Below are 26,530 nucleotides of genomic sequence, written 5' to 3'. Positions count from 1 at the left end.
TGTAGTCCCCCATAGAAGATAAGTGGTAAGGCCCCCACACATCAGAGTGCACAATATTAAAAGGAAAAGAGGATTTTTTATTGCTCAAAGGGTAATTGTTTCTACAATGCTTTGATAACTGACAAGACTCACAATTAAAACTAGACACACTGACTCCCTTAAACAATTCAGGAAATAGATGACTTAAAGCAAAAAAAGGCAAATGACCCAAACGATAATGACTCACATGATTCGACTAACAGACTCTGACAAGGTAGATCTAAAGGCAGCATTCTTAGGATGAGTCAAGCAAATATATTCCATTCGCTTCATGGCCACTCCCAATCACCTTCCGAGACTCCAGATCCTAAAAAACACAATGAGAGGGAAAATATGTTATACAACAATTCAATGACTTGGTTAAGCTACTTACAGATAACAAATCGGTATTTAATCTAGGTACATGAAGGGTGGAAGATAGGAGTAAGGAGTCTATAGCCTTGATAGTTCCCTTACCAGAAATAGAGGCAAGAGAGCCGTCGGATAAGGTGATTTTGTCACAACCAAGAAGAAAATCATATGAAACAAAGAAAGTGGAAAGGTTGGTCATGTGATCAGAAGCACTTGAGTCTATGATCCAAGGGTCTTAGGATTACCTGAGGTGTCTGCATGGTTAGCAGAAACTCTTATACTTGAGTGAGCAAATGCAGTGGTGGCTGAATTTCCTGAAGGGTTGGATGATGAAGTCTCTCCTTCAAGATGGCTGATCATCTTTCCAAACTTTTCATACTCAACTTTCATGGCTGCCAACTATGCACTGGCAGGCTCAACTTCAGCATCTGTACCTGTGGCTGCATTTGCACTCCCTGTCTTCCTACTATCATTTTTCTTCTAGAATTGAACAGGAACAAGCCCGGGATGTAATTTCCAGCACTTGTCCTTGGTGTGCTTCGGCTTCTTGCAATATTCACAGACATCCTCCGTCTTTCCAATGCCACTAGGAGCCCCTATAACTCCTTTCGGTTTAACCCCCATATTTGCAAATGCATTAGTGCCGACTCCTTGAACCTGTACCTGTCTTCTGCTTTCTTCACTACTGACTAAGGCATATGCTTGTGATAATGAGACTTTCCTTGGACAGAATATTTTGTTTAGTGATGTCATATTCATGGTTTAGCCTAGTTAGGAATTCAAAAACCCTGTTCCTTTCAACTAATTTCCTGTAGGTTTCTGCATCATTGGGAGTATCCCATGTTACAGCCTCTATCAGATCAATTCCTTGCCACAATGATTTCAAGGTTGAGAAGTAAGCCGCAAGGGATTTCTCCCCCTGTCTTAGATTCTTCACATCACTCCTTAGTTTATAGGCTCTTGCTACATTCAGTTTCTGGGAGTAGGTTTCTGCAACACTATCTCAGATTTCCTTAGCTGAGTTCATCCAGAGATAATGTTGACTAATCTGTGGCTGCATTGAATTCACAAGCCACCCAATCCCGGTGTAATTCTCTTGCACCCATTTCTCGTAAGAGGGATCATCCTCTGGGGGAGCTTTCTTGCTCCCAGAGATAAACCCCCACTTTCCTCTACTACAAATATGAATTTTTAAGGATTGTGACCAGGCCAAATAGTTGGTTCCATTCAGTTTAACTGTGGTTACAAGCAACAAAGAATTAGTTGGGTTTCCCAAAGTATGTCCATATTCAGCAGTACTCTTGCTCTCAATATCTGAGAAGTCCATTATGTAAAAAACTTCAATTAGGGTTTCGACAAGCCTCCACTAGTGTACTGATTTGATGAACTCAGATTGAGTCGAATTGGCAACAAACACAGTAACTCACAAACTCAGTTCAGTCCTGACAGCTGTGAGAACCAAGTTTGGTGGCAGCTCTTTCAAGAAGTAGAAGGCCTGATTCAGCCTTCAAGAAACAACCAGCAGACCTCCAAACACTATGTATTCTTGGTTCCCAACAATAATTTCCCAAAGAGAGCAAAAATACAGTCCATAGTACTTAAGAGGCCTTTTTACAAACACTATGTATGCAGCAGTCAACACCCCACTGTTAACTACTAGGAATCACTTCAAGAGCACTCTGTATAGGTCCAAGAAGCAGTTGAACTGAAGTAGAGACTCGTACTACTGAGTCTAAACAAGTTTCGGCCACTTGACAGTCCAACAAGATAAGAAACTAACCCAGAAATCTCTAAGTTAAATCAGTCCAGCATCAGCCGAATAGTAGAGCAAATATAGAGGGGTTTCGAGTACTTTAACAGCTCCCCAAATCAGAAAAATAACCCAGCAATAACTCAGCAATAACTGAAGCAACTTACAGTTGTATGAATCTCTGATTTGGGCTTCAAATCAGGCCGAACAATCATTCTCTCTGATTCTTCCTAGTCACCGAACTATTCTCCAAGTGAATAGAGTCTTGGGCACCCCCCAATGACCTCCAAGAATCAGGCGAATGAGTCTAAACTTCCAGCCCTAGAACACCCTCATGCAATCGGTTGGACTATAACCACATGAGAGCCACGCCAAGCTCAGGCCTGCTCTGATACCAAGTTGAAAAACAGCCCTAGAAGTATGGGACTGAGCAAGAAAACCAGAAAAACAAACAAGAGAAGATTAGAGAATGAGAGAGAGAGAGAGAGAGAGAGAGCTGTGGCAAGGAGGGTTAGAGAATGAGAGGTTCAAACTAAACCTCCCTCTAACACTCTAATACACTTTTATTAAGTTAATCTTTGAGTAATTACAAGAGAGGTCCTTGGTTGGACAAGAAATTACAAAAAAGAGCATAGAAGAGTATGGGCCCAGAATAAGGCCCATTACAGAGAAGAACATAAAGATAACATAGAGTAACAGCCTATGGGCCATTTGGCCCATCTTCTCTACAATTTCTTAATTCTGAATTTGAGATCAAAGATTTGGGAGATCTTTGGTATTTTTTGGGCATTGAAGTTGCTAGATCTAAGGATGGTATCTTCACTTCTCAGCGTAAATATGTCCTTGACCTCCTTGCCGAGACTGGTAAACTTGGAGCTAAACCAATCTCACTCCTATTGATCCCAATCATAAGCTTTTTGCTACAGATGGTGACCTTTTATCTAATAAGGGGGTGTTTCAGAGATTGCTTGGGAAGTTGATATATCTTTGCATGACTTTAGTAGAAATCACTGATTGTAGATTTAGTTGAATTTCTTGTAAAAGGAAAAGGGGAGGAAGATAAAGATTTCAGTAGTAGAGAAGAAAAGAGTGGGAAAAAAGAGTAGGAAGTTAACCAGGATTTTTGAATTAACCCTAGCCGCCAACCCCTCATTATATTTATACTTAACTTAAAGGATGAGATGTTACAAGGATGCCCTTAGTAGGGCGGCTACTAATGTAGCTAAACAGTCACAACTTAAAAACATAAACTTAGTAGGGCGGCTACTCAACACTCCCCCTCAAGTTGGGAGTAAATGTCACACATTCCCAACTTGAGTAGATCATGCTCCAGCTTGTTCTTTGCAACACCTTTTGTGAGAACATCCGCGAGTTGCAGATCTTAAGCAATGTATGGAAGACAAACTTCTCCAGAAGTTACTCTTTCTCTGATAAAATGTCTATCCACTTCAATGTGCTTAGTTCGGTCATGCTGGACTGGGTTATGGGTAATGCTAATTGCTGCCTGGTTATCACGGTATAACATCATAGGTTCTTCTGCCTGTACACCAATTTCTTCTAATAGGGAACGGATCCAGAGAAGTTCTGAAACTCCATGTGCTATGGCCCTGTATTCAGCTTCAGCACTTGATCTTGCCACCACTATTTGTTTCTTACTCTTCCACGAGATAAGGTTACCCCCAAGAAGGGTGCACACTCCTGAAGTTGATTTCCTGTCATCAAGGCATTTTGCCCAATCTGCATCTATATAAGCCTCTTGTTTCAACTGTCCGTGATTAGTAAACAATATGCCTCTGCCCGGGTGTCCCTTCAAATAAGCAAGAATCCTCTCAACTGCCTCCCAATGCTGGACTCGTGGAGCATGCATGTATTGATTTACTACACTTACTGCATAGGAAATGTCTGGTCTTGTCATACACAAGTATAGCATCCGACCCACAAGTCTCTGATATCTCCCAATGTCCTTTACTGGTTCACCTTCTGATGCATTGATTCTATGGTACTTATCAATAGGGGTATTGATTGCCTTCGTTCCAAGTTTCCCTGTCTCTTGAAGAAGATCCAAGACATGCTTCCTTTGAGAGACAAAAATTCCATGTTTTGATCTTGCAACTTCAATGCCTAGGAAGTATCTTAGTTCTCTAAGATCCTTAATTTCAAATTCTTTATGTAGATTTCTTTTCAGACAATCAATCTCACTTAGGTTATTCCCCATGACAACAATATCATCCACACAAACAATTAGGACTGACACCAAAGATCCCTTGCGCTTCACAAACAAGGTATGATCGGATTGAGTCTGAGTGTATCCAAAAGCAATCAAGGCCTTTCTGAATTTGTCAAACCATGCTCTGGGAGATTGTTTTAAGCCATAAAGTGACTTCTTAAGCCTGCACACCTTTCCCTTTTCAGTATCACTATAAAAGCCAACAGGAAGATTCATAAACACTTCCTCTTGCAGATCCCCATTTAGGAAAGCATTCTTCACATCAAGTTGAAACAAGGTCCAAGAGTATGAGGCAGCAAAAGAAAGAAGTATCCGAACAGAGGTCATCTTTGCAACCGGTGCAAAGGTCTCTAACTAATCAACACCATAGGTCTGTGCGTATATTTTTGCAACAAGTCTTGCCTTATACCTTTCTATACTTCCATCTACCTTATATTTTACTGTGTAAACCCATCTGCATCCAACTGTTTCTTTGCCTTCTGGTAGATCCACAATGTCCCATGTCTGATTCTTAATCAAAGCTACCATCGCTTCCTACATAACTGTCTTCCACTTAGGTTTGGAGAGAGCCTCACTAACACCCTTGGGTATAGACATCGAGTCAAGAGAGGAAAGAAAAACACGGTAGGAAGGAGAAAGTCTATTGTAGGATAAGTACTGTGAAATACAATGAGCAGTATACTTTCTCTTCCCTTTTCTGAGAGTAATAGGAAGATTAAGGTTTTTTGTAACAGGGTTAGTAGAATCAATGGGAACTGAAACAGTAGCGGGACCAAGAGGAATTCCTGAATCCATGTCAGCCGAATCTGGAGTCTCCAAGGAATCGATAAGAAGTGATGTGAGTTCAGCTACAGTGGAATCAACCTCCTTGTGAAGTCTATCGTAAGTAATGCTAAGAAGCAGGACGCAAAGGAGGTGGTAAGGTAGGTGACACAAGATGGTCAAGCACAGGAGTAGACACAGGATGGTCAAACACAGGAGTAGACACAGGGACTGGAACTGGGAGAGGAATAGATTGCTAACTCACTTCCCCAAAACACTCCCCCTAAGAAGGATTCTTTGAAAAGAAGTATGTGGATTAAAAAAAAGTGACATCCATGGTAACATACCGGCTCCCAGAGACTAGATCATAGCAGCAGTACCCTTTCTGATTTTCTGCATATCCAAGGAAGACACACTTCTTTGCTTTGAGCGGTGAGGACCAAGGACATGTGCAAAGCAGACACACCCAAACACCCTGAGAGGAATATGAAACATCTCCCCCTCAGGAAAAAGGAGACTGAATGGGGTGTTGAATCCAAGTATACGAGAGGGCACCCTGTTAATCAGATATACTGCTGTGAGAACTACATCACCCCAAAACCGAACTAGAACTGTAGATGTGCTCATCATGCTTCTTGCAATCTCAACAATGTGTCTGTTCTTCCTTTCTGCAACACCATTCTGCTGTGGACTGTAGGGACAACTGCTCTGATGGACAACACCATATTCTAACTGATATGAAGCAAGGTGTTTTTCAAAATATTCCCTGGCATTGTTTGATCTGAACACCTTTATTCTTGTTCCAAACTGTGTTAGCACCATCTGATAAAATTGCCTCACCAAGGATGGTACTTCATCGCGGGATCTCATTAGGTAAATCCAAGAGTATCGTGAAAAATTATCCACAAATAAGAAAAAATATCGATAGCCTCCCATAGAAGGAACATGATAAGGTCCTCACACATCCGAATGAATAACATCAAAAGAAGAAGAACACCTTTTATTACTAGGTTTAAATGAATGTCTACAATGCTTTCCAAGTTGACAACCTTCACACTCTAGACTTGACAAACTAACAGACTCAAAAAAGTTTTTGAAACAAAAGACTCAAAGAAGAAAAAGTTAAATGGCCCAAATGATTATGCCAAAGCATAATTTGACCCACAGACCCTGACTCACTATCCCTGCTGACATGATGACTCTGATGAGGAGGAAGAACATCCAGGAGGTAGATCCTATTCACTTCACGACCACTCCCAATCGTCCTCTTTGTATCCAGATCTTGCAAAATACAATGACCAGGAGAAAAAATTACTGAGCAGTTCAGGTTCTTAATCAAACTACTAACAGATAACAAATTAGTGCTCAATCTAGGAACATGAAGGACTGAGGGTAGAGAAGTAGAATCATTAATCTTGACAGATCCCTTCCCAGCAATAGGAACATGGGATCCATCAGCTGTGGAGACCCTATCTCTGCCAGAATAGAGTTGGTAAGAAGAAAAAATAGTAGAGCTTTGGGTCATGTGCTCTGAGGCTCCAGAATCTATAATGCAAGGAGGTGCCTCCTTACCTGAAGTAGAAACATAATTTGCAGTGACGTGTGAACTACATGTGTGAGCAAAGGCAGTAGAGTGGACTCCACCAGTGCCACTTGTACCTTGTTGTCCGCTTGCTGCTGAACTGGAACTGGCTATATCCCGCTGGTTCAAAAGTTGCCCATACTTCTTAAGTTCGGCCCTTACTGTAGCAGCTGCAACAGACTCCAGAGCAGCTGTAGTAGGAGGGGCTAGAATGTCACTAGTAATTGCCATATGTGCATTTCCCTTCTTATTTTTTAGTCTAGTTGGCACAAGATGTGGGTGAAGCTTCTAGCAAGTATCTCTTGTGTGTTTAGGATTCTTACAGTAGTCACAGATCAAATCTCTTTTATCTTTCTTCTTGATTTCACTGCCACCCCGATCTCCACCATGGCAGACTGATTAGAAACAGGATTTTTCATCATCACATCTCTCCTGATCTCCTCCCCTGACACAAGCATATGCCTGGGAGAGAGTAACACTATCCCTGGAAAGAAGATGTTGTCTTGCAATATCATACTTAGGATTAAGGCCAGCAAAAATTCAAACACCCTATACTTCTCTAGATGTTTCTGATAGGTAGCTGCATCCTTAGTGGTTTCCCAAGAAAATATCTCTAAATGGTCAATCTCCTGCCACAGGGTTTTAAGGGCTGAAAAATAGGCTGCAACAGGTCTATCTCCATGCCTTGTAGAAATAATCTGATTTCTCAACTGATAAGCCCTAGCAATATTCTCCCTCTGTGAATAGGTTTCTGCAACCCCATCCCATATTTCCTTAGCTGTATTTGCCCATAAAAAATTTTTACTTATATGGGGCAACATGGAATTACACAACCAAGTCATTACCTTATAATTCTCCTGTATCCACCGGGAGTTGCTAGTTTCGGGTTTCACTTCCTCACCAGTGATAACCCTAATTTCTCACAAGCACCAATGGCCATCTTTGCAGATTGTGACCATTCTAAGTAATTTGTACCATCCAACCTAACTATAGTGATGGTTCTAGTTTCGAAAAGGTCTCCAGCACCTCCTCTCACTGGTCTCATTTCACTCCCATGCTTATTTTCAACTCCGTAACCCTCCATGCTTCTCAAAAAATGTAAAGAAAATAATTGAAATATGTAACAAGATCAAATGAAACACTTCTGGAACCAACAACACCTTTCTGGTGTCCTAGGCTGTCTTCCCACAAAAGATTCTTTTTCTGTGGAACGGGAGAAGAGAGAGAAGAGGCAGCCGCTCTCTCTAGAAGCCTCCAAATTAGGCAGGACTTGAACCACCCCTTATAGAAAACTCCAAGGAACCCTAAAAAATTAGGGAGCCACTTCCTAGGTCAAAATTGAAGAATCCAACAGAAACTTGACTCTTTCCCTTTCTTAGTTTTTCCTGATTTTGATGAGAAACCCTAGACCAGCTACAGGGCACACAGATCCACCAAAAAATCCAAAAATAGGGATTAGCTGAGAACTTCGATCAGCCTCTTAAATCACCATGCAGTTGGTCGATCTAGGGCTGCATGAGGAAACAACTCAATGAACCTTTGGCCTGCTTTGATACCAAGTAGAAATCATTGATTGTAGATTTAGTTGAATTTCTTATGAAAGGAAAATGGGAGGAAGATAAAGATTTCAGTAGTAGAGAAGAAAAGAGAGGGAGAAAAGAGTAGGAAGTCAACCAGGATTCTTGAATTAACCCTAGCCGCCATCCCCTTATTATATTTATACTTAACTTAAAGGATGAAATATTACAAGGATGCCCTTAGTAGGGCGACTACTAATATAGCTAGCAATCACAACTTAAAAACATAAACTAATGGGCCTAAAGCCCAACTTCCTAACTAAATAGCTTAAAATAAGAATAAAAAACAACTAGGCCCAACTCAACAACTCGGCCAGACATTTCCTATGTAGTAAGTGTTATTAGTCAATTTATGCATTCTCCCAGAGATACTCATTTACCTGGTACAGAAAGGGTTCTGTGTTACTTGAAAGGTACTCCAGGGAAAGGCATTCTATTTGCCAAACATGGACACATGAAGCTGGAAGCTTTCACTGATGCTGATTGGGTAGGATGTATTGATGATAGGAGTAAGAAACAGTCTATAGTTGCTAGATCCTCAGCTGAAGCAGAATGCAGGGCAATGGCACATGGTGTGTCAGAATTACTGTGGCTACGATCCCTTTTAGAAGAATTGGGGGTTGACTACGAAAAGCCAATGATGCTCTACTGTGACAACCAAGCAGCTATCAATATTGCACAAAATCCTGTCCAACATGACAGAACTAGGCACATTGAGGTTGATAGACATTTTATAATGGAAAGAGTTTCCTCAGGAGGAGTTTGTTTGCCAGTCATCACATCAGACGAACAATTGATTGATATCTTGACCAAGGGAGTTCCGAGAGGGAAAATAACACACTATATAAGCAAGTTGGGCATGATTGACATCTATGCTCAGCTTGAGGAGGAGTGTAAAGAGACTGGGCCAAATGGGTCCCAGTATCTTCTCTTGTAATATCTTTTCTTTTTCTTCTTAGCTAATGAGCCTCTCTTAATGGGCCTGTTATTCCTTTTTGTTTGATCTCTTTATGTTACTACCTAGCTGGCTACCCACTTAAGGGCATACTTGTAATTACCTTAACATTAATTCTTAATAAAAAGGATTAGAGAAGAAAAGGAAGAATAATTCGAACCTTTCTTCTTCTTCCTCCTCTTTTTGCCATCTTCTTCTCTTGTACTGCTGCTCTTACTTTTCTTCTTCTTTTTTCTCTCTAATTTTCAAATTTACACCTAATTTTTGAGGACTGATTGACATCTTGCAGGCCTGAGCCAATCTCTCGAGCCAAACCCATCTGGATAAAAAGTCCAGTCATCTATTTTGGGCATTGAGCCTTCACTTTTGGTGCCAGTTCCTATAGCTTAGAATGTCTACATATTTCCTAATATTTCCATGAATACTTCTATTTCCATGGGTTCCCAAACAAAATAGTATTGTATAGCCCCATGAAGCTAAAAAAGAATCAAAATAATGTTAGAACGCATCTCAAAATATTCCCCCATGTGTTAGAATCTTTTATATTGCTGTCAACAAGTTTTATATAAGGTTTTTAATTTACATATTCATAGATACCGTCCAATTAATTTGTTTTAGTATGATCTTCTCTTCAAACATATTATAGATGACTCTTTCCTTCTTATTTTTCTTTACGAAATATTTTTACCCTCTTCCTCAAGAAGCTTGCTAGACCAAACCTCTGTCTCTTTTTCTCTCTCTGTATTAACCATTGTTTCTCACTGTTATTTAGTGCTGTTCTTTTTCTTTTAGGCTCAGTTTGGGAAGAGTACAAATATAAATATGTACAGTGCAACTACAAGGTTTAGAAATACAATATGTAAGGTTTTGCATTGTACATATTTGTATTTGTACTCTTCCGAAACTGAGCCTTAAGATTTTTTGGAATCTTATGTTTCTGTTTTTAACTTCTGATATTCTTTGATATTCAGGTTTTTGTACTTCGTCATCAACTTCTGATTTTTTCTATTGGAGGTTCTTTACCAGATCAACCTCCTATCCATTCTGCAGTGGATTTCTGTGTAAGCTCACGAGCAAAGACGACAGGTCTAGATTTATTGGGCCCGAAGCCTGGCACCGAAATCAACATAGGTTAGATTTTCTTTTATCTACTACACGTATTAGAAACCAAAAGGACTGAGGGAATTTTACTCTTTTTAGATGTTTTTAGCTTGTAAAGAGTTGTATTCAGGTCTTTCACTTGTAGACAGTTGCATTTGGATGCTGTGTGCAGTTGATGCAGTGGCTTGTAGAATTGCATTTGAGAGAGGGAAAGAACGCCACCTTTTCTTTCTAGCAATTTCTAGAGGAACATCTGGGTGGGTTCTCCTTGCAGAAGAGTTGCCCCTTAAGCAGAATTATGGAGTTATTCGTGTTGTGGCACCCTTAGCTGGCACTAATGTATGTAAAATCATCTGATTTATTACTACAATTTCTAATTAATCTCTCTGGATTTCTTGCAGAAACATTACTATTGTCATGCTTTTCTTTTTCTTTTTTTTTCCGGTAAAGCAGATAAAGAAAAATAGGTGTAAATCCTGACATTATCATTTTCATCTTCCTCTTAGCTCATTTCATGACTGCATACAATAATTTTATATTTTTGGTGTCTGTGCACACACAAACACGGAGCAGGTTTTCTAGTCAGGTCATTTCATGGGTAGTCATGTGTTCACCTCAATTCAAGGTGAATATGTTGCTGATGTTGATTGGGTGAGTGAACATATATCTGATCCTGAGGGATTCTATCCAGTGGGCAATTTTGCCATGCCCTAATTCCATGTGGAAGAGATAGATGTGAGTCGTCTACCTGATTGGGAAACCTTTTCCTTACATATATGATGATTTCTGGGTAGATTTGAGACTAAAATTGGAGGGTTGAATGTTTAATTGGATAGTATGAGCAGACATTGGGGTCTAAAGATCATTGAGCAGGGAAGGTTTTGGGTTTTGGTTGTCATATTGTCAGAGAGAGACAGAAGATGACTGAATTTTCTATATTGTTCTGGGGCAGCATTTAACTTTTAGTACGAGCAGCAGTAGAAATCACAAATATGCCTGAATTTTCCCTTAGTAACCCCAGAAGGTCTCAGCTTCAGGTTTAGCTTCCAGTAGGAATCACAAATATGCCTTGGTTTTCTACAATGGTCACACTCATTCCTTGACATCTGTCTGTATATCCTTTTTTGAGGCTACTTTTTGCTTAGAAGGTGCTAGCGTAGTGTTCCATGCTGGAGCAGAGCCTCATAGCAACCCTTAGATTCTCCTTCCCCCTAAATACAAGCATACAATATCATGACTAAGTACCTGTCTTTGAGTCAAATCATACTTGGGGTTCAGCCTGGCAAGAAATGCAAACACCTAATTCCTTTTCTCTAGTTTGCTGAACCTTTCCTTATCAACCTCGGTATCTCACTCAAACAGTTTCTTTGTATCCTCTCACAAGGCCTGGAGTGATGATTTTATTCACCTAAATTTCCATGGCAGTGGATATGAACAAAAAATTCCTACTGATTTATTGTTGCATGGAGATAACATGTAATGTGCTTAGACTCCTTTTAGAAATCCCAATTTACCCCTTCCACCAATGTACATCTTGACGGATTGATCCCATTGAACATAGTTCACCCAATCCAATTTCAAAATGGTGACAAAATATTTGGAATGTCACTGTATCCAGTACTCGGAACCATAGTACTTGGAGTAGCATTACTAGACTAATGGGAGAAAGCTGTCTTGGGGTGTGTGTTGCCCCCTTTTGCTATTTATATAAAGGATTAATTACATGTATAGACTCTGTACATTTGAGAAATTACTTATATATACCCTGAACTTTTAAAAACAACTTATACAGACCTTATTGATCTTTCAAACGTTAACTCCAACTGTTAAAACTTAAAGGAGCGAGTTGTCCTAAACTGTTGATTAAATTTTCAAAACATGTCATTCTCTCCTCTCTTTTTCTTTTTTTCTTCTTTTTCTCTTCTTTTCTTTCTTCCTCTCTATCTTTTTCTTCTCCCAAGAAAATGGTAAATCATAAAGTCCCAGAGACTAGATGCATTCTTTTCAAATTGAAACATTGTTTTCGCAAATGGGAATTAATCTTTTCTTGCTTGTCTTTGTCACTTGCGAGAAAAGGGGAAGGGATGCATCTACCTTATGTTTTCCCCTGAATCTTTTGATCAGGCCAAAAATTAAAATGATCAATGTTGACAGGTGTATTATATGTACTGTACGCAGGTTTAGTGCCCACAGGGGTATTTTTGTAATTTTGTAGTCCTTTTGTGTTGTACGGCCAGTATAGTATAAATACAAATGCTTCACTCACATGAAGCAGTTATTTTGAGGCCTTAAGTCTGCAGCCTCTTCTTCTTCTTCTTCTTCTTCTTCTTCTTCTTTTTCTTTTCTGCTCAACATGGTATCAGAGTAGGACCGACTAGACCTGGATAACAACCAGCTGAGGTCTCTCTTCACTGCTGCGTAGGAGCTATGGTCCTGATGCTCGAAGACAAGGAAGAGGAAGCATTCTCTAATGCTGCGGTTAGTCTCCTCTACCGAGTATGGTTCTGCTACAAGAGAGCTGACTGTTCAACTTCCTAGCGCAGAAAAGAGTTCTGCTACATGTTTTCTGGGGTTGCTCGGCTAAGAAGACTGTGGAAAAACATCCTAGATGTACAAAGAAGGGTTCTGGCCTGCAGAGAAGATTGGGTCCATGAGTGTACTGCGTGTACTGCCTATTCACAGTTTGGGTGATCTGGGTACTGAACTGAAGTTTCTCTGTTTATGGTTCTCTTCTTGCCCTCTTTCGATGGACTGTTAATGTCCTAAAATCTGAGTAGGGACTGTTCGGTTTTCTTTTTCTCCCTCCTTCGACTGTGTGCTGCTCTATTCAGCTCTCTAAGGGACTATTGTTGACCCCTAAACCCTAACTGACTGTTCGGCTGCCCTGGAAAGTGGATATCAGCCGATTAGGTGTGGTGAACCACCACTTGTATTGCTGTATTGCTGTTCCTACTGAGAAGCTGCATGAAAGTTGTAAAGTTGTAGGTCATTTAGACCTGGCTACACTGCAAGTGCAGTGTTCGTATGTTGTTTTGTGGACTCCTACAAAGGGTAGGTCATACAAACTAGTACAGCAGCTGCAGTGTTTGTGTTTGGTTCTCTGTGAAACCGAAAATCATCAAGTGCCTAGTTGTGGACTGTAACAGCTCTGTAAGGCAGTGTGCCTTTGTTTTGAGTACTTCTAAACCTAGAATCATGAATAAGGAAAGATTGTGGTGCACTAATTGTCAGAAGCCCCGGCACACCAAAGATACTTGTTGGGATCTCCATTGGAAACCAAAGTGGGCTTAGGATTTACCTAAGAAGCAAGGCTCAAATGTAATTAGAAGACCCGGGCAACAAAGTATCAAGAAACACCACATGGCCAATATGGTTAACCGGGAGAATCAGTCCTCCACTTCTACTGTGACTCAAACAGCACATAGCCAACACAACTACTGTGACCATTTGGAGCTTTATGGTAGAGCAATTCGCCAGATGGATGCTCCTCCCACCACCTCTTTTGCATCCATATCAGGTAATCTTGCCACAGCTTTCCATGCCTCTTCACACAACCTTGACTCTCCATGGATCATCGATTTTGGAGCGTCAAAACACATGACTAGTATGTCCTCTTACTTTCAATCTTATCACCCTCTCTCCAGAATAGATAAAGTGAGACTAGCTGATGGATCATACACTTCCATAGCTGGTCAAGGAACTCTCTCTCTTCCCCTCAGCCTTACTCTTTCTGATGTTCTTCATGTTCCAAAATTCCCTATGAATTTGTTCTCAATCAGTAGTGTTACAAATTTCTTAAACTGTTCTGTGACTTTTTTCCCTACCCATTTTGTGATTCAGGATCTGGCCTCGGGGAGGACGATTGGTAGGGGGTGTATGGTTGATGGACTCTACATGCTGGAGAATACGGCTGGCCTTCATGTTACAGAGTCTGAGTCAGCTCAAAAAGAGTAAAATGTACTTGTGGCACTGTCGTCTGGGTCATTTGTCTTTTGAGACCTTGAAATTGGTTTTCAATGTCTATTTCTAATTTTTCTTGTCAAACGTGTCAGTTAAGCAAGCAATGTAGAACTCAATTTCCTCAAAGAAATAGTAAATCTGAGTTTCCTTTTCACATTGTGCATTTTGATGTGTGGGGCCCTAGTACTTTACCTTCTGAGAGTGGCTACAAGTACTTCATTACCTTCATTGACGATTATTTCAGGGTATATCCAATGCAAACCCGTGAGGAAGTACCAAAAATTATCCAAGATTTTCAGCGGATGGTCTTCACCCAATTTCAGAACAAGATTCAAATATTTCAGTCAGACAATGCAAAAGAGTTTTTTCATAGTGACCTCACGGAGTTCTTTGCTCTCTTCATCGAAGCTCTTGTGCCCGTATGCCAACAAAATGGTGTGGCTGAACAGAAGAACCGACACCTCCTTGAAGTGGCACGTGGTTTACTACTCCACATGAATGTTCCCAAACGTTTTTGGCTTGAGGTTGTCATTTGTTCTACATACCTCATTAACCGAATGCCCTCTCATTGGTTAGAGTACAAAACCCCACATCAGCTACTCTTTCCTAAGGCCCCTCTTCTTTCTATCCCTCCTCGTGTTTTTGGTTGTCGGTGCTTTGTCCAAAACCTTTCTCCCACCCAGGGAAAATTGGACTCTCGTGCTATCCCATGCATATTTCTTGGCTACTCATTCTCTCTGAAAGGGTAACGTTGCTTTGATCCTGTTTCTCGGAGATTCTATGTCTCCATGGATGTTACCTTCTTTGAAGATGAGCCCGTCTTTCCTGTTTCTCCTCAGGGGGAGTGTAGGCATGAGGAGAAACTGGTTCAGCTTCCTCCTCTTCCTAATCCTTCTCCTTCCCCCCTTCTCTTCCTCCTCTTCCTAATCCTTCTTCTTCTTCACCTTCTCTTCCTGATCCTCCACCTTTCTGTGTCTTTTCTCGTTGTCATAAAGGCCAACCAAGTTCAAGAGTTGTGGAGAATTCAGAAGTTGTACCTCAAGTGCCATCAAACTCCTCGGGGGAAGATCATACTCTCTCAGGTAACTTGACTCCCCATGATAGTCTTGACCTCCCTGTTGCTAATGATCTTGACCTTCCTATTGCTCACAGGAAAGGTGTTAGGTTGTGCACCACTAAACACCCCATTTCCAACTTTGTCTCCTATGAGAACATCTCACCTTCATTTCGTCCTTCCTTACCTCCATTGACAGTATCCCTATTCCCAAGAATATGGCAGAAGCTATCTCAGTACCAGAATAGACAAATGCCATGAAGGAAGAAATTGATGCTCTTCATAAGACTGTTACGTGGGAACTTGTTGATCTCCCTAAGGGTAAGGTTCCAGTTGGATGTAAATGGGTGTTCACTGTTAAGCATGGGGCCGATGGAACTGTGCAGAGGTATAAAGCTCGTTTAGTGGCAAAGGGTTTTACTCAAGTATATGGAGTTGATTATGCAAAAACCTTTGCCCCTGTTGCCAAAATGAACTCTATTAGAGTACTTTTCTCTCTTGCTGCAAATCTGAATGGGGATCTACATTAGCTCGACATCAAGAATGCCTTCTTGAATGGTGACCTTGAAGAGGAAGTTTATATGGTTCAACCCCTCGGTTTTTTGGCTCAAGGAAGTGAACAAAAAGTGTGCAAGTTAAAGAAATCTTTATATGGGCTGAAGTAGTCACCAAGAGCTTGGTTTAGCAGATTTCATACTGCGGTTCAGCAGAGGGGATACAAGCAATGTCAGTTAGATCACACACTGTTTGTAAAAAGGGTAGAAGGTAAAATGGCTGCCCTAATAGTATATGTGGATGACATAATTGTTACTGGTGACTGGGAGGATGAAATTCAAAGTTTGAAGGGCTTCCTTGCCACTCAGTTCGAAGTGAAAGATCTAGGACCCGCCAAATACTTCCTTGGAATTGAGGTTGCCCGATCAAAAAAGGGTATTTTCATCTCCCAAAGGAAATATGTCATAGACTTGCTTAAGGACACTGGAAAGATTGGGGTTAAACCAGCTGACTCTCCCATTGACCCCAACCATAAGTTAAGTGACAGCCAAGGTGAACCTCTTAAGGATGTGAAGAAATTTCAGAGGCTTGTAGGAAGATTGTTGTACCTCTCTATGACTCGTCCAGACATAGCATATGTTGTTGGTGTCATCAGCCAGTTCATGCATGCACCTAGGTCCACTCATCTTGAAGCAGTGGAGAGAATACTATGTGTTAGCGTAGGGGTATTTCTGTCTTTATACCTTGATTGATGTTGCTGATCTGTAATGTTGTGTTGAAATATGTGCTCTTAACTTAAGTAAGGGCACATAGGTCTTTTCAGTTATGTTTTAATAATAATATAAATACTTACTGGCCGAATGGGAGAAGTCAAGTTGACTCTTTCAATTCGAACCAGAATTCTCTCTTCTCTCTTTCTCTCTCTCTCTTTCTCTATCACTCTTTCTTCTTCTACATAACTGAACTTAGTCAGGCCGAACTCTAAGGCAGACCTGAATTCTAACATGGTATCAGAGCTGGTTAAATCTGCCTAGATTTCTGCTTGCCTAAGGTTCATTCTCTGCGCACCCTATCTAGGGTTTTCCTCTTTTTTTTCTATGTTCGATTGGAGATAAGGGAAAGGGCTGAAAAGGAGTGATCGCCCTCTTCCCTTGGGGGTCTCTATGCCTCCAATCAGGTCGTATGTGGTCGGTTGCTGTGATTTTTGAGATCGCCCTCTCCTAGTAGAGGAAGAATAAAGGACCGAACTGTGTGTGGCTGTTGTGTGTGAAGTGGCTGTTGTGTGTGGACTGCTCTCCTGCTCGCATGGGTGTTACTTCAGCGATAAGGTAAGAGATTTCAGTTCTTGATATCAGTTATGGATTAAATAGGAGGTGTGTTTCAGATCATTTGCTAGTGTTTCGGCCAGTAAGTGCTAGGGTTTATGCTGGTTTCTTTGTGCATGTTGAAGGAAGAGATATGATAGCTTTATCAAGAGTACTTTAATCTGCAACAGGGCAATCAGAGTCTTGAGGAGTACTATGCCAACATGAGGAACATACGCAATGAGTTGAATGTCTATCATCCTCTCACTTCTAATGTCAAGATTCAGCAACAACAGAGAGAACAGTTTGATGTGACTAAAGTCTGAATATGAACCAGTACGGGCTCAGATATTAGGGGGATCAGCTCTTCCGTCCCTAGAAGAGGTATTTGCTCGACTTCGGAGGATTTCTATCGGATCTACTGAGAACTCTAATATCTCAGATAGATCGGCCTTTGCTGCATCGAGAGGCCGTGGTGGTAGAGGTGGAGCTCGGGGAGCTCAGTCTGGTCGTGGTGTTGGTAGTGGTTCTGCATATGGCCAAAGTGGCAATGGTGGGTCTACTTATAATCGTGGTGGTGGTCGTACTGGGAGCAGAGATTCAGGGGGAGCCCGTGGTAGAGGACGTAGCTCAGGCTCGAGGAAGTGCACTCATTGTGGTATGGATGGACATACCATCAACTATTGTTATGATTTACATGGTCCTCCCTCAACCTGGGCCAATCATGCCGCGACCGGTGACTCAAGTTCCAACTTTAAACAGGAGAATCATTCATCTGACCAGATGCCTCCTACATCCACAGATGGTCCCATGAAGGAGATGGTGAGTGTTCCCCGTGATGAATATGAGAGGTTTATCCAATCACAGCAGAACATGGCAACTTTTGCTCACTCAGGTATAGCTTGTCTGGCATCTACACCCAATCCCTGGATCATTGACTCTGGAGCCTCCGATCACATGACTGGAACTCCAGGTGTGTTTTCCTCCTCATCTCATTTGCAATTAGTGTGGTAAGCCAGTTCATGAAAAACCTCTGACTCCTCACTGGAATGCGGTTCTGAGAATTGTGAAGTATCTAAAAGGGGCCCCGGGTCGTGGTCTGATATACAAGAGTGGGGGAAAACTTGAAATAGAAGGGTATTCTGATGCTGATTGGGCCAGTTCTATGTCTGATAGGTGGTCTACTACAGGCTATTGCACGTTTCTGGGAGGTAACCTGGTGACATGGAAAAGTAAGAAGCAGACGGTTGTGGCAAGAAGCAGTGCAGAGGCAGAATATAGGGCTATGGCGCATACCGCTTGTGAATTAGTGTGGCTAAGGAACCTTCTACAGGAAGTAGGGTACAACATTAACACTCCAATGAAGCTCTACTGTGATAATCAGGTTGCAGTTCATATCTCCTCTAATCCAGTGTTTCATGAAAGAACCAAGCACATTGAGGTTGACTGTTACTTTGTGAGGGAGAAGGTGCTGAATGGAGAGCTAGACACTACACATGTTAATACAGGAAATCAGTGGGCTGACTTATTTACAAAAGGCTTGAGTCGGGGAAGAGTGGACTACATATGTAACAAGCTGGGAGTATATGTATACTCACTAGCTTGAGGGGGAGTGTTAGCGTAGGGGTATTTCTGTCTTTATACCTTGATTGATGTTGTTGATCTGTAATGTTGTGTTGAAATATGTGCTCTTAACTTAAGTAAGGGTACATAGGTCTTTTCAGTTATGTTTTAATAATAATATAAATACTTACTGGCCGAATGGGAGAAGTCAAGTTGACTCTTTCAGTTGGAACCAGAATTCTCTCTTCTCTCTTTCTCTCTTTCTCTATCACTCTTTCTTCTTCTACATAACTGAACTCAGTCAGGCCGAACTCTAAGGCAGACCTGAATTCTAACACTACGGTATCTTAAGAAGTTCCTGGGTGCTGGTTTACTATTCCAGAAACATGGACATTTGAGAGTTGAAATTTACACAGATGTGGATTGGGCTGGATCTCAAAGTGACAGAAGGTCTACTAGTGGTTACTGCACCTTTGTTGGAGGGAACCTTGTTACTTGGAGGAGTAAGAAGCAAACCGTGGTAGCTAGATCCAGTGCTGAAGCTGAGTATCGTGCAATGGCACACGCAGTAGCCGAAGGTACGTAGATAAAGAATCTATTGGGAGAGTTGGGTTTTCCAGTTGACAAACCCATGACTCTTCTCTGTGACAACAAGGCAGCTATAAGTATCGTTGCCAACCCGGTACTACATGATAGAACAAAGCACATTGAAGTTGACAAGCACTTTATCAAAGAGAAAATCATCACAGGCGAAGTATGCACATCAGCTCTGAAGACCAACTAGCAGACATCTTTACAAAAGGGCTAAATCATTCCAGACACCTAGGTCTCTGTGACAAGTTGGGCATGATTGATATCTATGCTCCAACTTGAGGGGGAGTGTTGACAGGTGTATTATATGTACTGTACGCAGGTTTAGTGCCCGCAGGGGTATTTTTGTAATTTTGTAGTCCTTTTGTGTTGTACGGCCAGTATAGTATAAATACAAATGCTTCACTCGCATGAAGCAGTTCTTTTGAGGCCTTAAGTCTGCAGCCTCTTCTCTCTTCTTCTTCTTCTTTTCTGCTCAACAATCAACAACAAGACAACCCCTTCCTGTTTGTATCAGCAGCATAACTCTACATACTAGAAGAGCCGAATGGTCTATTGACATCATGTAATATTGTAATAGGAAGGTCTGCTGAAAAAGAAGATCTAGCTTGATCTAGCTTCTGTTATTCTAGGAAAAAAATGAATTTCAAGTTCAGCTCTTTGATTGATATAGGGTATTCCAACAAACTCCAAGGTATTTTGTTAGGCTTCATTTAGATCACTGCTGGAAATGGAGGTATTTGAAATGAAACTTCTATTTGGTATTACAAAAATGAATAATGTTTGAACTTTGAAATGAGCTTGGCAGTAGGGTTTCCGTTGAGAATCTTGAAGAAGATTATATATATATAGAAACCAACTTTTGAAAAACACTAAAAAAATATAAAAGATCATGGTTTTAAGTAGCGATACACCTCTGCCAATACACAGGTGTGTCGATACTTGAAGTTTCAGAACCGTGCTGAAAGTGCCTCTAACACTGTTCTCAATACTAGCTTAAGAAAAGAACAACATTCTGAATACAAGTCACACAGAACCAGCAAAACTCACCTCCCATTTCTGGGTTGAGTTTTTTTTTTCTTTCGTCATAGAATCTGGGGCAATATTGGTATTATGAAAGTATTTGGAATAAGGTTAACGGCTCTAAACAGTGCACTAACAGCGGTCCTGTTTATGTTATGTGAGGCCGGCCAATAAGGCATCTATAAGTTTTTGAAAGTTGAGGTATATGTAAGTAGTTTCTCAAATGTACATAAATACCACTATAACCAGTATTTTATGATACTTAATGTTTCAAATTCCCCTTCAAGTTGTGCGTAGAGTATAATCATGACCAGCTTGCTTACATTACTATCAAACTTGGAATGAATAAGCCCTTTTAGCAAGCACACCTTCTAACTGATGCTCTGAAGACACAAATGGAAGACACAATATCAAAATAAGTATGATAGCCCATGTATGCCAGAGGCCTGTACACTGGGAATATACAAAATATATAAAGCCCTAGCCAAAAAACACCCTCTCTTGATTCACTTCTGTTTTCAAAGATGCAGGCATTCCTTTCAGCCCAAATAGCCCATAAACAACAAAAGTGCTAGCCACCATAAAATAACTCCCCTCTTGCTTAAGCCATTTTCTTCCAGCTATTTGTGAAATCTATTATGAACTCTGGAGAGCAACCAAAGTTGCCCGGCAAAACTGCAATGCGAAGTTACGTGATTTACTGATTCCTCCGACCTGTTGCGCAGCATACACAGGCTGTTGTTCAATGCCATATCTCTTCTAAGGAGATAATCTTGTGGCTAGACATTTTTTGAGAGAGGCAGGCCAAATAATGAAGGCTTTCTTAGAGGGACCTGTAGAGTTCCAAACTTTGGAGGCAGGGAAGTTTGTGGAACTGGATGCCATCAGACCTTTGTAAAAAGATTTCATAAAAAAGGCCCCAGTTTTTTCCCATTTTACATGCTCTAGAGTAGCTTTGGGCACTGCATATATTGTAATTTCTGCAACAGTTCCAATACAGCCTCCAATTCCCAATCATTGGGGTGTCTTCTCGATATGGATTCCAATTAACAGTGATAAAGACATGGAAGTGGCATTGGGTCAAAAGAAGTGCTAATTCTGTAGCTGATGCTTTAGCCATACAAGGGGTGGGGAGAGATGAACTTTTTCAACAGTCATAAGCAAAAAGAAAGAGTTTATGGGGGAGAAAAGAAGAGGTTTTATCTCAGTGACTGTATTCTGAATTTGTACCTACTGATTACTTTTCTCCATTAATAAAATTCAAGTTATTGATAAAAAAAGGGTAACAATGCCATTAATGATGTAATTTTCCACCATCAACTCCTTATTCTGCACTATGCTGTAGAGTTGAGGGAATATGTGTTTCAATTGTCTTTCATCACACCAGACATCTGTCCAAAACCTTACTTTAGACCAATCACCTACACTTTTGTTTGCCATTCATGAAATCAGCACCACAACCATAAGATTCAGTTGCTTCTACTGGATCCGAAATCCAGGTTTTTATGCCAAATTTTGAAGTGATCACCTTCTTCCAGAGGCACTCTCCAGGGGTCATTCTCTTCGATGATGTGTCTATCCACCTTGACAAATGTTGGTCCAATCATGCTAAATGGGATTATGTGCTTTGTTGATAGTAACTCAGTTATCACAATATGGCATTTTTCCAGGTTCATATTAAACTCCTCACTTGTCAAATAATTATAAAATCCAAAACATTTGTTGGTTCAATTGGTTTAGTGTTTATGTTAGTCTTATTTATGTTTTAAGTTCTTGAGCTTATTATGGGCCTTAGTTATTGGGCCTAAACTTGTTTTATTCCTTTTATGTCTAGGGGTCCCATCACTAATCAGGGGCATTCTAGTCCTTTCTTGTAACATTACATTGTGAAAACTTATATGAGATTCTAGGGCCGGCTGAAGTGACTAAGCCGTCATTCTCAGATCTCCTTTTTTCTTCTTCTTCTTCTTCGGCTGCTGTTCTCCAGCAAACATGGTATCAGAGCACTAATCGGTCTGACTGGTTACAACCGCCTCTTTTCTCCACTTCTCTATTCCTTTTTTTCTCTCTCCTATCTCGGCCACTGTGAAGAAACCCTAGGGCTGACCGTAGAACACAGCAAGGTCTTTATCTAGGGTTTCTCTTGGTTGTAGGGCCCAAGGGGAGTTTGTTCCAGAAGTTGATGCCCTACTAGAAATCTTGCAGCAGGTAGTAGCCATTTGGCTGCTAAGAGAGATCTGTGTGGAACAGATCTAGGTGGAAGGACTGAGTTAGACAGTCCTAGTACAGATCGTAAGGGTGGTCACAATCTAGGTTCGACCACCAGAGGTGCCAAAGAGGTATTGCCCTACAGCTATGACAACAGAAGTCAGAGCCCAGCCCAGAAGTGTCCAGTACACTACAGGGGTGGATTGTTCTTGGTTTCAGAACTGTTACAGAGGTGCTTCAGACCTGTTACAGGGGGTTCTCAGACTTGTAACAGCTTCGGTAAGTATGAAATCGTGTTCTTTGTACTGGGATTTCAGTTGTGATCACTATAAGAGGAAGGAGATGTCTTCAATATCAGGAGAAGTGTCTTCTAAGGATAATAGAACTGGTGGGAGGTTTTCTAATCTGGAAAACCCAAATTTGCACAGCTTGCAGATCACCAATGTATTGTTGGACGAATATAACTTCAGAGAATGGTCTGTTTCAGCCATGCTCTTCATTACTTCTCGGGAACTTACAGGTTATTTAGATGGATAGAAGCAGGAACCTAAAGAGGGTGGTGTGGAGTACGCAATATGGCGTAAGGAAAATGCTACTGTTATGTCCTGGCTGCTTGCTTCGGTGACTCTAAGAGTAGCCAGGACTGTTCAACACTTTCTCACTTCTGCTAAGATTTGGGAGAAAGCGTCCAAAACTGATGGACAGAGAATGAACAATGCAAGAATCTATAGGCTAAACCAAGACATTGCTGCATAGAGACAAGGGGATATGACAGTTGCAACTTATTTTGCAACCCTAGAAGGACTATGGGAAGAACTTGATCATTATCTTATTCTTGGTTGGGAGAATATAAGAGACAAGGAGAGGCATGATAAACAAATTGAAGAAGGTAGAGCCTTTAAGTTCTTGACTGGCTTAAACCCAATGTATGGGAGCATAAGGTCTCAAATTGGGAAGGGATGAAATGCCAAATTTACACCATGTCTACTATCTAGTAAGGAATGAAGAGATTAGGAGGAAAGAGATGCAAGTTGACACTCAAATACAGCATGTTGAACATTCAGCCTTGATTTCTTCAAACCAAAAAGGGAGCAAGCATTCGGACAAAAGGCATCTTAAGTGAACTCATTGTGGAGGTGAAAGGCATGTAAAAGAGACTTGTTGGGTTCTTTATCCTCATCTGAAACCAGCTGCGTTAAGGAAAGACAAGAAGCCTTAGAGGAATCAAACAGCAAGTGGGAACTTTATTACTAGTCACAGTGGTGAGAGCCCGAAGAACACATCTACAGTTACACTTCCTCCCATGGGACAGACTGCTAATTCCCACACATCCGGGTCCTTGGATTTCACTACTGATGAGGTAGAGGTCCTTAGCCAGGCCTTAACTCGTCTAAGGACTAATTCCCTTGCTTCCACCTCTCTTGCCAGATCAGCTATTGCCTCTACTTGTAGTGCAACTAGTTCTATAGAGTATGCTTCTTGGATTATTGATTCCGGTGAAACTAACCACATAACACACATGTCCTCTTTATTTTTTTCTTATCATTTGATGTCTAGCCAAGATAAGATGAGAGTTGTTGATGGTTCTCTCTCCACCATCTCTGGGAAAAGGGGGGTTGACCTAAGCAAAGACCTTTCTCTTAAATCTGTTCTACATGTTCCCAATCTTACTTCCGACCTCTTATTTGTTTCGAGGCTTACCAAGAATTTAAACTGTAGCATAACTTTCTTTCCTACTCATTGTGTCTTTTAGGACAGATTGACGAAGAGAATGATTGGGAGCGATCATGAATGTGGTCTCTACTATTTTGATGCAAACATCAGTTCGGCCTTACAATCATCCGCTGCCAGTAGTCAGAATAATGAGTCAATAGCTAGGTTACACTTGTGGCATGCTAGGCTAGGTCATTTACCTTTTTCATCATTGCAAGGGTTGTTTCCTGAATTATTCAAGTGTGTTTCCAGTCAAAGTTTAGTTTGTGAAGTGTGTCAGTTGTCAAAACAATGTAGAACTCTTTATCCAATTTCTAGTAATGGAATTCAAGCTCCTTTTGATTTGGTCCTGTTTTCACTGTAGCTACTGTAGCTACAGTAGTCCGAACCAGTAAGGTGACGAAGAAAGAGAAGAGAAGAAGAAGAAGATGAAAGAACTGTCGAACATGATTGCTAAACCCTATCAGTCGACCTCTTAATAGTGATTAGGCTTCTAATTAAATGTACAAGGACTAAACTGCCCCTACTTAAGTATGGAACAGAGAACCTCTAATAAGACTGCCACATAAGCTCATAACATAACCAAGGTGAGATGACTAATCTACCCTTATTCGGATAACTCTAACACTCCCCCTCAAGCTGGAGAATATATATCATATAATCCCAGCTTGTTACATATATAGTTCACTCTCCCTGAGCTTAAGGCTTTTGTAAACAAATCTACCCATTGATCACCTGAGCTTACGTGTTCTATGCTTATCTCTCTAGTAAGAACCTTCTCCCTCACAAAGTGGCAATCAATCTCTATGTGCTTTGTTCTCTCATGGAAAACAAGGTTGGATGAGATATGGAGCGCAGCTTGATTGTCACAGTACAACTTCATAGGTTTATCCATGTGGAACCCAATTTCTTGTAGGAGATTCCTCAACCACACTAATTCACATGTAGTGTGTGCCATGGCTCTGTACTCGGCTTCAACACTGCTTCTAGCCACAACCGTCTGCTTTTTACTCTTCCACGTCACAAGATTTCCTCCACAAAATGTGCAGTAACCTGTAGTAGATCTTCTATCAGACACAGAGCCCGCCCAATCTGCATCTGTGTACCCAAATACTTCAAGTTTTCCTCCTAGTTTATACAATAGCCCACGACCTGGAGCTCCCTTCAAATATCTTACAATTCTAAGAACTGCATCCCAGTGAGATATATGAGGGTTCTGCATAAATTGGCTCACCACACTGACTGCAAAGGAGATGTCTGGTCTCGTAATAGTCAAATAGTTCAGCTTCCCCACTAGTCGTCTATACCTTCCAGGATCATCAAATATTCTCCCTATATCACCGCTCAACTTAACATTTGGTTCCATAGGAGTCTCAGCCGGTTTTGCACCTAACAGTCCTGTTTCGTCCAATAGATCGAGAAAATATTTTCTTTGGCACAGGTTTACACCTTGTCTTGATCTAGCAACTTCTATACCCAAGAAATACTTCAATGTCCCAAGGTCCTTTGTTTGAAAATGATTTTGCAGAAAGACCTTGAGTTTGTCGATCCCCAATTTGTCACTGCCAGTTATGACAATATCATCCACATAGACCACTAATAAAATCTTTCCAGCTTCTGAGTCATAGTTGAACACTGAGTGATCAACCTGGCATTGTTTCATTCCAAAATTCTTCACCACTTCACTAAACTTCCCGAACCAAGCACGAGGCGATTGTTTCAATCCATAAATTGCCTTTTTCAGTCTGCACACCTTACCAGCCTCCCCCTGAGCAACAAACCCAGGTGGTTGCTCCATATATACCTCCTCTATAAGGTCATCATGAAGGAAGGCATTTTTTATGTCAAGTTGAAATAAGGGCCAATCATACATAACTGCCAGGGAAATTAACACACGGATAGAGCTAATCTTAGCCACTGGAGAGAAGGTCTCCATATAGTCCACTCTATACAACTGTGAATACCCTTTAGCAACAAGTCTGGCTTTCAGACGCTCCACACTACCATCTGGCAAGTATTTAACAGTATACACCCATTTACAACCCACAACATGCTCACCAGGGGGAAGAGTAGTGAGCTCCCACATGTGAGTATGTTGAAGAGCAGAGAGTTCCTCCTCCATTGCCTGCCTCCACCCAGGTGAACTAAGAGCCTCTTGGACATTGTTAGGTATGGAAATAGATGATAATAGTGAAACAAACTGGCGATGTGAGGCAGAAAGGCGAGATACTGAAACAAAATTGGAAATGAGATGGAGAGTAGAACTACGTTTACC

At 41.1% G+C, this 26,530-nt stretch overlaps 1 protein-coding gene across 4 annotated transcripts in view; it reads left to right on the top strand.

Moving 5' to 3' along the window:
• Positions 1-26,530, top strand: part of LOC148843962 (CLEC16A-like protein) — a 132,472-nt gene that overhangs the window by 84,052 nt on the left and 21,890 nt on the right. For all 4 annotated transcript variants that reach the window (XM_088958874.1, XM_088958871.1, XM_088958872.1 and 1 more), the window contains exons 22-23: positions 10,215-10,374; positions 10,517-10,683. In XM_088958874.1, coding sequence (XP_088815000.1) covers positions 10,215-10,374; positions 10,517-10,683 — 327 coding nt within the window. The remainder of the gene's footprint in view (positions 1-10,214; positions 10,375-10,516; positions 10,684-26,530) is intronic.

Source organism: Nelumbo lutea, chromosome 8 (genome assembly GCF_056320005.1).
Source record: "Nelumbo lutea isolate HS-2025 chromosome 8, American lotus-T2T, whole genome shotgun sequence".
Lineage (NCBI taxonomy): Eukaryota > Viridiplantae > Streptophyta > Magnoliopsida > Proteales > Nelumbonaceae > Nelumbo > Nelumbo lutea.
Note: the sequence above shows the minus strand (reverse complement) of the source record. Positions and strands in the feature narration are given on the sequence as shown.